The sequence below is a fragment of the Gekko japonicus genome, unplaced genomic scaffold (genome assembly GCF_001447785.1).
Source record: "Gekko japonicus isolate JY-2015 unplaced genomic scaffold, Gekko_japonicus_V1.1 scaffold42, whole genome shotgun sequence".
NCBI lineage: Eukaryota > Metazoa > Chordata > Lepidosauria > Squamata > Gekkonidae > Gekko > Gekko japonicus.
The window spans coordinates 1,062,251-1,073,691 of NW_015165831.1; the positions used below are offsets into that span (position 1 = coordinate 1,062,251).

The 11,441-nt window shown below is 50.9% G+C and overlaps 1 protein-coding gene across 1 annotated transcript in view; it reads right to left on the reverse strand.

Annotated features, from left to right (window-relative positions):
• Positions 1-619: 619 nt before the first annotated feature.
• EHD1 (EH domain containing 1) overlaps positions 620-11,441 on the reverse strand; it is a 31,941-nt gene continuing 21,119 nt past the window's right edge. The window contains exons 3-5 of the mRNA XM_015410848.1: positions 4,842-5,254; positions 2,326-2,490; positions 620-1,382 (exon numbers count right to left, since the gene is read on the reverse strand). Of these exons, the coding sequence (XP_015266334.1) occupies positions 858-1,382; positions 2,326-2,490; positions 4,842-5,254 (1,103 nt within the window). The 3' untranslated portion in view covers positions 620-857. The remainder of the gene's footprint in view (positions 1,383-2,325; positions 2,491-4,841; positions 5,255-11,441) is intronic.

An 11,441-nucleotide genomic window follows, 5' to 3' on the forward strand; every position in this document is an offset into this window, starting at 1 on the left:
CCCTACAGCCAGCATGGGTATTGGTCAAGGGGCATTAACAGTACCAAAGACTGGGTGGCCCAGTGAGAAGAGGCAGTGAGTGACAGGTGTGTGTGAGGGGAACAGGTGCTTCAAGCTCTGCCTGGCTCTGGAGAAAGGTGATGCAGTCTAACCACCAGGAAAAGTCAGGAGTGGGAGACACGCCTGTGAAATGGGTATGGTGTGTACGGGCATAAAATGCAACTGATAGGTGTTGTAGTGGGGAAGAGTGTTTTGTAGGTTTCTCACACCTTTCGGGTGGACAGGTGAAGAAGGGCTTGAGAAGTTGAAGGCAAAAAGCAGCACCAGTGTGTCTGTGTGTGTCTGTGTGTGCGTCACGGATGACGCCTGTGTTACGTTGTTCCTTCCAACGACCCAGCCCCAATACTAACTAGCCGACTGACAGAGGGAAGACACCGACTCATGAGGGAAGTAGGTGAACCACTCTCAAGGGAGAGAGACAGGGAACAAGGCCACCCACAACAACTAGCTTTTTTGTTTGTAACGCTGAAGGAAACGGGTCCCTCTTTCCCCCACCCACCCCACCCAGAGGCTCCCTTCTTGGGAACAGCACCTATGTTGTACCCCATCTGGGGTAGAAGGAGGGTTCTCCCCAACACCACAGGTAGGAACAGAAGATTATTGGCTTAAAATGTAGCAGATGTATTAAAAATTTCTCAAAGAGTTAATGTGCATGGGCTTCCTTTCATTCAAGAAGGGGTTGTTTTTTTTTGTTCTCACAGGGTGGGGAAGTTCAAAGTCAGCTCCTGGGGGCAGCAGTCCAGCCCCCCACAGAAGAGTGGTCAAAGTCAAAGGCGTCCCCCCAGGAGGGGGAAGTGTCATTCGTGCCTGCGCTTAGAGGGGGGCACTAGGTGAGTGGGCAGTTCAGCGGGCAGCTCGTGGCCCTCCAACTTGACCTTGATGAGGTGGTTGGCCAGGGCAAACTCCTCGTCGTCCAAGAGACCGTCCCTGTCCACGTCTGCCAGCTTCCAGATCTTGCCCAAGACGGTGTTGGGCAGCTTGGACTTCATCATCTCCTTCTTGGCGCTGGCCCCTGTGATCTTGCCGTTGACAGGGGAGAGGGTGTAGAAGATCTCATCGTAGGTGGGCTTGTCCTTGGCCACCACCCACTCCACATCGTCGATGCCCTCGCCGGCGCCTTCCCCGTAGCCGTGGCCAAAGGGCCCGTTCATGGTGCCCTCGAAGGCCCCGCCCTTCACCGCCTGGGACGGCATCTGTGACTCCTCCTGCCGCACCATCACCATCAGCCGGGCAATGTCGTTGGCCAGCATGTCGTCCACGGCGTCCAGCAGTTTCAGCTTCAGTGGCTGGAACTTGCTGAAGTCCTGCGCCAACAGTAGCTCCTGGGGGGAGGGGAGGGGGAGAGAGAGAGAGAGAGAAATTCAACTGAGACTTAATGGATGTCCTCCTCTCACCCCCTCGCTCGTTATAAGGAAGGAGCCCCAACAGATGCCTGACCAACCGCCTCGGACTCATTCCCACCCACAGATGGGCTTCAGGGACTTCACAGGCAGCTCATATCTGGACAACCAAGAAAGCTGATGAGAAGAAATTTGATTCGTTGGACATGTGGCGTTGGAGGGGAGTGTTACGGATATGGCGGGTCACCAAAAAAACCCCAAAATCAGTGGGTTCTCGATCAAATCGAGCCTGAACTCTCCCTAGAAGCTAAAACGGCTGAACTGAGACTATTGTACTTTGCTCACAATACGAGAAGACAAGTGTCACTGGAAAAGGCAGTCATGCTAGGAAAAGCTGAAGGCAGCAGGAAGAGAGGAAGACCCAACAGGAGATGGGCAGCCACGACCCTCAGTCTGCAAGACCTGAGAACGGCTGTTGACGAGAGGACATTCTGGACGTTAATCTATCGGTTGCCATGAGTCAGAAGCAATTTGACAGCAAATAATACAGAGAGAGAGAGACTGCTGAGCTGTTCAGCACTGGAGTAGTTCACAGGTCTGCCAGTAATACACCTCCTTTCTAAACTGTCGCTTCATCCTCTCCTCCAGTAATAGCTGGATGAACAACTCTTTTTCAAAATCCTCCTAAACCTTGCTCTTCCAGAGACCTAAACATGATAGGTTTCTGTTCCCCAAAGACCCTCCTGTGAGGCACTCACACTAAATGCTTTTCCAGTATGACGCCCTGCTCAAACTAGGACATGAGGAGTACACCTGTGCAGACTCCAAGGACACCATCACAAGCCACAAAGTCCCAAACCCAACACACCACCACAGACCACAAGACCTTCCAGGACCAGAGCATCTTATCTAGCTTTAGCCATACCTGCATCTTACGGAGGTTGGGGAAATCTCCCGGTGAGATCTGGTGCTCCCGTTCTATCTTCAGGTAGATCTCGCCCAGGTTGTTCACCAGCTCTTTCTTCTTGCTCTCCTTTCCAAAGACGTTGGGCATCTCTTTCTTCAAGGAGCTGATGATGTAAGCATGGACCTGCCAGAAGAGTCAAGAATAAGGACCTGTCCCCCTCCTCTGCCAGATGCACTGTACCTGGCAGCCCAAAGAGGACTCTCTCTTCATGTACTTCATGAATCAGGGCTCCAAAACTCCCTCTCCAGGTACTCATGTCTGAACTGGGGGTGTGCATTTGGCCTATACTGAGCCCCCCCCCCAAAAAAAAAAAAATCCAAAAAATACCTTATCAGTATTTTCCAGATATTTTTTTCAGCCGGATATAGAGCCCGTATTTATTCGGCTATCTGAAAATGGCCAACCCCAAAAATCCCAATATTTGGGATTTTTCAGGACCGCCAGATAGTTGAAGGTCCCTTTCAACACCTTCCAGGTGAACTTGCCACTTTGAGAAGGCATTTAAAGGGATCACAAGCCCTTTAAATGCCCTCGGAGTTCACTTGCAGCTTGCAAAATGCATTTAAAGGGACTGCGATCCTTTTAAATGCTCCCCCCCCCCTCAATTGGAAACAATCAAGGATGGGGGTGGCTCTGTTGGGCAGTCCAGTTTAAACGGTGCTGTCCAGCAGAGCCTGCGGAGAGAACTCTCCCCACAGGATCGGCTCATTGACAGACTCTGCTGAGCCGTCCAGCTTAAACCAGGCTGCCCAGCAGTGCCCAGCAGACCCTGCAGGGAGAACTCTTGGTTTAAACTGAGCTGCAAAGAGGACCCTGCCCAGGAACAGCCGGGGAAGTGCAGAGCTCTCAGCTCCCGCTGCCTCAGCTGATCCTCTCGTTTTTTCCTTCTCATGTCCACTGGAACCAAAAAATTTTGGGAATCCCGAATATTTTTTGTTGTTGTTCAGTTGCACAGTCGAGTCCGACTCTTTGCGACCCCATGGACCACATCACGCCAGGCCCTCCTGTCTTCCGTCGTGCTCCGGAGTTTGCTTAATTTCATGTTCGTTGCCTCGATAACACTGTCTAACCATCTCATCCTTTGCCATACCCTTCTTCTTTGACCTTCAATTTTTCCGAATATTTACCATATACCATACTGGTATTGGGATCCGGGAGTAGCAGGAAATACCAATATTTTTCAGGTTCAGTATACCCGAACCCAAGAAAGTACTGGGTCTGGGTTTTTTTTGCACACCCTTAGTCTGAAGGAAGGGAGTCGAGCTAAACATCTGTAGGGTCTCCACCTGATCTGGTCGTAAGAGGCATGCAGTCACATGCCCAGAAAAAGACGAAGGCTTGCTTCCACACAAGGGATTTCTCTTTCCATGGAAAGCAAGAAACCCTTGCATTAAAAGGGAACGGCCACATGAGGTCGTGCTCATTCCAAGAGTTACCCAAGACTTTTCCCTTTAAGCTGGTTTAAAAATAAACCTGCTAATCCAGCTCAAAAGGGAATCCACAGAGTGGCTTTGGGAGGGGATCTGTGTGGATACTCCTATATCCACTGGGTGAATCAGAGCTAAGGTCTGCTTTCAAAAGTCCCCCCCCCCCCCCCGGAGGGCCAAGAACAGGGCAGGTTACCTCCTGCCACTGGTATTCAGAAGTTTACTGTCTCTGAATGTGGAGGTTCCCTTTAGTCACCATGCCTAGTAGCCACTGACAGACCTCTCCTCCATGAATCTGTCTAACCCCCTTTTAAAGTTGTCTATACCTGTGGCCATCACTACGTCCTTTGGTAATGGAAATGCAAAGGGTGATTTTTGTTAATGGCCAATAGGGTTCTAAAAAGATGTTTTTACTGTTTTCTACTACCTTAAGTAGAACCCACGCTACTTCTCCCCATCAGCATGTGTGGAATCCATTCTGTTGATGGCAACCCTTTCCTCATGCCAGGCTGATGGGGATGTGCTACTAGCAGAACAGATCTACGGGATCAACCCTGTGTGCTGACTAGCCCAGCAAGGAGAATCTGCACATTCCATTCAGCCAGAGGGGAATGAATGGGTGGGCTGGGGGGAGTGTTCACTGGGAGTGTCTGAACTGCAGACAGGACAGGGCCACCACCACGGTTTTTTGCTTCAGTCAGCCAAACAGCCTCAGACACACCTTTGTATGAAGCCATACGCGTGTGTAAGAAGCACTGTCAAGTCACAGCCAACTGATGGCGCCCCCTGATGGGATTTTCAAGGCAAGGGACATTCAGAGGTGATTTGCCATTGCCTGCCTCTGCATAGCAACCCTGGACTTCCCTGGTGGTCTCCCATCCAGATACTAACCATGGCCAACCCTGCTTAGCTTCCAAGATCTGATGAGAGCACGCAATCCTGGGCCATCCAGGTCAGGGCGACATGGGGGAACAGTATTTCCTCCACTTACTCCACTACCTCAGCTCCCCCCCCAAAAAACATTTGGCCTCCTGAGAGATTAGTCACCTTGGCAAGTCTGGCCCTCTTGATGAGGTCGTTGAGCTTCCGCAAGGCGGCGTTGCGAGGCAGGGATTGGATGTCCTTGAAGAGGTCCTGTTCCTCCGCTTCAAAGAGCTTCCGGTTGTCCGGGATGAGGAGCGGGTGGGACCAGAAGGACCCGATGTAGACCCGCACCACCTCTGGCGTGTTGATGATCTTGCCCAGGGACCACATGAGGGCGCCGTAAACCCTCATCAGCTGCTGTGTCTCAATCTGATCCGCCTTGTTCAGAACCACCCGGATCTTGTCCTCATGGTTCTTCAGGGCCTTAATCACCTCTGAGAACTCATCTGAAATGTCCAGCTTGTGGGCATCAAAGAGCAAGATGATGCGGTCCACCCGCTCGGCAAACCACTCCAAGACGGCTGCAAAGTCATAGCCTGTGGGACAGAAGGGGGTCATTAGACTGGGCAAGGCAGAAGCAAAGTGCGTGGCACGCTGTCTTCTCTCTCCTTGTTTAAGCTGGCATTGTCAAGTACTAAACTGGGGTTCCTCTACGTGGTGTCCACGCGTGCCATGGAACCTGCCAGTACTTCCCCTTGGTGTATATTGAGCTTTTCAGGAAGTGGGAGTGGCTGTTGCAAGGATGGGTTTGTTCTCATTCAAACAAAGGATGGGGAGGACTGGTAAACACCTGGGCTTCCCCTTAGGCAGTGTGTGGTTCCACCCCACCCTGCAGGCCTTCCTGGAAGTGTGAGGAGGGAGGTATTCTGTTCGGCACTGTCTCCTGTGGCAGCCATTTTGGCTTTGCCTTCTGAGGCAGCCATTTTGGGCTGGCACTGACCACCTCCTGTCAAAATTCCAAAGGTGCCCACATGGTCCAAAAGGCTGGGATCCCCTCTCTCAATCCATGAACATTGAGTGTCCTGTAAAAAAGAAGAGACTGAATCACGCCTACTCCCCCCCCATCCCTTTAAACATTTTTACCCCACCTCTCTCCATGGCTCAAGGCAGTGTACAAATCCAAACCTAAAATATACAATAAAACCCCAAATACCACCCTCCCAAATGCCTGCAGGCTGATGGTGGTGGAAAGTGCTGTTAAGTCGCAGCCGACATACAGCGACCCCACAGGGCCAGTTTGGTGTAGTGGTTAAGAGCAGCGGACTAATCTGGAGAACTGGGCTTGATTCCCCAGTCCTCCTCCACATGCAGCCAGCTGGGTGACCTTGGGCCGGTCACAGTTCTCTCAAGAACAGTTCCTCTCAGAGCTCTCTCAGCCCCACCTGCCTCATAGGGTGCCTGTTGTGGGGACAGGAAAGGAAAGAAGATTGTAAGCCACTCTGAGACTCCGAGGGAAGGACGGGGTATAAATCCAACTCTTCTTCTTCATTCAGGGCAAGAGATGTTCAGAAGTGGTTTGCCATTGCCTGCCTCTACACAGCAGCCCTGGGCTTCTTCAGTGGTCTCCCATCCAAGTCCTAACCAGGGCCAGCCCCACTTAGCGTCTGAGAGCAGACGAGATCAGGCTAGCCTGGGCCATCCAGGTCAGGGGGCCTGCCAACTACACCCCATCAAAAGCCCTAGCAAATAAATGGCCTTGCCACACCTCCTGGCAGTGCCCCACCTCACCTCCTTGGAGAGTCTGTTCCACAGGATGGGAGGCAGGCCCAACAGAAAAAAACATGGGCCCTGGGGTCAACATCCGGCAGGCTACCTTAAGCAGAGGAACAGCCAGTAGGTGGCAACTTGACAACCTTATAGGGATACAGGGGCCCCAGTCACACGGAGGGTTTTGGCCCGGGAGAGGGACGGATCGGGGCCGCAGCAGACGGGCGCGATCTCACCGCAACATCTGGGAAGCGGCGGGCACCCGTCCCCGATCCGTCCCTAACCACGGAAACCCCACAGCAAAAAATAACCACCGACAGAGGTGGTCTTACCTGAACGGCCGCGGCAAGCCCGGCCGTGGGATCGCCGGCGCGTCATTCTGCCGGTGCATCCCCAGCTCCTGGCCGAACTGCGCATGCGGACACATGCGCAGCCCCCTGCCTCGGTCTCCCAACTGTGGCTTCCTCCCCGGCATCTGATCGTGCCAGGGATCAACGGCGCCGCGGCTCAGGGGATCCGTGTGATCCCGCCGCGGTGTGTCTATTTTGGTGCGGCTTCCAAAAGCCACACTTTGGCCGTGCATCCCCCCCCCCCCCCGTGTGGCAGGGGCCTGGGATACATGGGAGATGATCCTTAGACTTTCAAAAGGCTCAAACACCCAGGCTACTCCCATCTGATCAAAAGCACGCCTTCCTGCAACAGACCCTGTACAGCTACAGCAGCAGATTTTTTAAAGTGCCCCAAACAGGCAAAATAGATAGCGTGTTATATACAGAGCTATGCTTCAGAAAGTCCTCCACACTATCCAGAGCACTTAGTGGGAAAGTCATTCTCTACCTGACCCATCAGACCAAGCTTTCGAGAGCCAAACATCCCATCAAACTCCCTGGAGGAAGGAAACAGCTCTTGAGCAACATACTGAAGCAGAGAGTGGTTTAGCAAAGCAGTCTTGAAAGGAGCTGATGGGGGGGACAACAACAAGGCCCTCCCCCATCCTCAGGGGGGACACAAAGCAGGCCCGTCGCTAATGCACTGCACTGCGTAGAATTCCTTGGGAACACAGCTGTACAGGCCACAGGTAAATTCCCTTCTCATCAATTAGGGCGTCACTTCCCGATCCCTTCTGGAAACTCCCTACAGCAGGGGCTGCATCCCCCCCCCTCATTTCAATACAATCAAGCAGCCCAAGCACTAAAGCAACACAGCAAGCAGCGCACACGGGGATTCATGCTAGACGAGGCTTCCCCAAGATTTGCATTTACAAGCAAGACTCCTCTTCCCTTTCTAACTCTGCCTACACCATGTTTCAAGAGTGGTAGCAGGAAGGGAAGGATTTTTTAGGGGGATTTCAGTGCTCAGGCTAATTGCCCGGAACTGTGAGGAAGCGGAGGGGGCGGGGAGAGACATCAGCAATGGAGAGAATGAAAACTATGCATGAATCAAGCTTGAATGCCTGAGAACTGGACTTCCCCAGCCTCAAACTTCCAGTGCAAGTCCGCAGAACCCCTTTCCCCACAACACTGCTGCAAAGAGGCTTAAGAACATTTTCCTGACCTTTTGCTTAGGTAGGGTTGCCACACTCCAGGTGGTGGCTGAAGATGTCCTGGGATTACATTTACAACTGTTTTCTGCAGGCAACAGAGATCGGTTCCCCTGGAGGAAATAGCTGCTTTTGGACTCTATGGCATTATATGCCTCCCCTCCCCAAACCCCTCCCTCCCTGGGCTCTACCCCCAAAATTTCCAGGTACTTCCCAACTGGGAGTTGGCAACTCTATGCTTAGGAGCTAGTTCTGTGGACTGCGTTAGCTGTTCTGACGCCCCCACACCGCCTAGAGGCAGACATGCAAGTATGTGGCATTTGAGGGAAATTGAAGTTTTTAATGCACGCACTCCTGTCCAGCTTCCCTGCTCTCCACTTTCCACGTTTTGCCAGCACCCAACTAGAAACCCAACTGTAATTCTGTGAATGCAAAGAGTTGTACAAGTTGGGCAGGGGAAATCAAGGGTGTCTGATCATCCAGGCACAGGTGGTCAGGGCTTTGAAACTCTCAAACCTGGAAGTTGGCAACACAAATATCCCCCCCCCGCCATGCTCCCCAGACAATGCTAGCAAAACATTTCTCATCAGTTGTTTGGCTCTCCAAGGCGCCAAATGCATTTAGACACTTTGCTTCAAAGAGCCGGTTTATCCAGTGGTTACTGCATTTCTACAAACACAGAACTGGAGGCTCCAGCCTTGTTGAGCCTACGGGCACTTTTGGGACTCAGAGAAAGGGAAGCGGGCATCTCCACAAAACAGCTGCCACAGGGGACAGCTACAAAACACAGGGAGGTTCCCAGCCAGCCGCCCTTGTTCAAAAGGGATAGCTGCTTCTGAATGGTCCACTCCCCATAAAGGTGACGCCTGCTGAGGTCCTCTGCTGCTGCAATGACATGCATGAAAGCCAGGACTGGCTCTTGACATTGAGGAAGAATGAAGGGGACACCAGGAGATACATTGGTGGCCACAGAAGGTATCAATTCTATATACAACTCCTAGCTGGGTTGGTTTCCAGTGATGCCTTCACTCGGGTGGGGACACCACCCTGGCTTTTGTATGTCTGAATCCCCCAAGCTCACTTGCAGAATCTTCCAAGTCATTCTATGCCTTTCCTGTAGCCCAGTTTTTCCACACCCCACACCCCTGCAGACCTCCCTCAGGAGAGGAAACGAAGTGTTGTTGGACTGGGATCAAGGGATGGTTAAGCAGGCCCCTGGCAACTGAAGGAATGCATGAATTTGTGCATAAGGGCAGCAACAGCCCAGGGTGGGGGAAAGGAGACTGCATACAGACTGCTAGCTGGAAGGACAGAAAGCTGGTAGGTAGACCCAGCAACCTCTTAAGAGGCACCCATGCAGCAATACTTGCTCCATCTGCCCCCCCCCCCCATGTCTTGCAGGCTTTGGTGTGTTCACATCTTCTTCTCAGCAGCAGCAGTGGCCTCCGCCATCTATTCAGGATTTTTTTTAAAAAAAATCTGCCTTTTCTCCCCAGGGGTACCCAAAGCAGTTCACCAGGGGGGGGGGAATACAATTTAAGTCAATTTAAACAAAACACAGAGCCCTGACCTGGACAGCCCAGGCAAGCCCGATCCCATCAGATCTTGGAAGCTAAGCAGGGCCGACCCTGGCAAGTACTTGGAAGGGAGACTTCCAAGGAATACCAGGGCTGGGACTCAGAGGCAGGCGACAGCAAGCCACCTTCCTTAGAACATCCAAGCCCCAATAGGGGTTACCAGAAGTCAACTATGACTTGCATGCCAACAGAACAAAAACCACTGTGATAAAATTAACAGTGACCCATTTAATAATTCTATAAGCATCAATTTGTGAAGCCATTACGCTTACAATATAGTTGGGAGAATTCAGACATAGGCAAAGCAAAGTCCAACATAATCATATCCTAATGAGCACACCGGTTTTTACACTCATTTCGCCAATCTTCCTCATGAGTAAGCAGTCTTATAAAGATGGAAGATGACAACCTCTTGATTCAGCTTAAGTTTCTTTTTTAAAACAGTATAGCTTCTTATTTGTTTTCTTCTTAGTCAAATTCTCCTGAAAGAGTAATGGCTTCACAAACTGATGCTTATAGAATTATTAAATGTGTCATTGTTAATTTTATCACAGTGGTTTTTGTTCTGTTGGCATGTATCTGCACACTGTGACCCCTTCTCTGGCTTTTTTAACTATGACTTGCAGGCACAGACATACACAAACACTCACAAAATAAATAAATTAATTACTTTTTAAAAGTGCACAGCCCTGACCTGGATAGCCCAGGCAAGTCCAATCTCATCAGATCTCGGAAGCTAAGCAGGGTCGACTCTGGCAAGTACTTGGATGGGAGACCTCCTTGGAATACCAGCAGTCAGGAGGACAGGGGCCAGGCTTTTTTATTCCGCCATCTCTCTGAATACCCTCCAAGCCTCCAGTAGGGGTCAGTCACCAGAGGTTGCCATGACTTTCAGGAGTTTCTGAAATGACAGAAGTGCGGGAGCCTTCCTGACCTCCTCAGGCTGGCCCTTCCACAAGGTAAGAGCCATCGCAGAGAAAGCGTGTGCACATGAACTTGTGGATCTTGCCCATTTGCAGGGTGGCACCTACAGAAGGCTCCACTCAGATGAGTGAAGCTGTCATGGCCGCAGGAAAGATGGTGGTCCTGCAAATATGAGGGTCCAAGGCCGTGAAGGTCTTTATATGTGACAGCCAAGTATCTTGAATTGAAACCGGTGACTGATGGCAGCCAATGGAGTGACTGCAGAATAGGTACAATACATTATTGTAATGATTCCATGTTTTGGTGTGTGTGTTCCCTTAAATGTTTAGTTTGTCTGCAGTAATATGCAGTAATATGAGAAGAGTGATAGAGGGTAACAAGTGTGATTTGATTGACAGAGTGTGGGAGGAGGGGTGTCTGAGAGGATTCTGTGTGTGTGTATGAGGAGACTGTGATATGAGACAAGTATGGAAGAGTTCTGAAAAGAGTCTGTGTGACTGAGAGTTATGAAGGATTCTGTATGTGAAGTTTGAAGAAAGAGCATAGTGTGCAACACTATGGGATTTTGAGTCTAATTCTGTGTGAATAAAACCAACAGTTTAGTCTGTGTGACTAAGAGAGTTGATTCTATTTTGTGTGAATAAAACAAAGAGACTAGAATTCCATAAGGGACTTCAGTGAGCATGCTACCAGTCAAAGGCTGGAATGCAAGTGATAAAGGACCTGCCTTGGAAATGCCACTGCTAGTGCAGATGAAGAGAACCCCAGGGCACAGGCCCGGCACAGAATGAATCCCTCCACACAATCTTATCCCATATTCCATTTATTTCATTTATCTCCTGCCTTTCCCCCCTGAGAGGAACCCAAAGGCGATTAGTTCTCATCATTTTCATTTAATCTCTTCTTATTCTGTACTACATCCTGCACCCCACATAGCCTTTGTGTGGTTAAAGGCAGAGGTCATTTCGGGGGGGG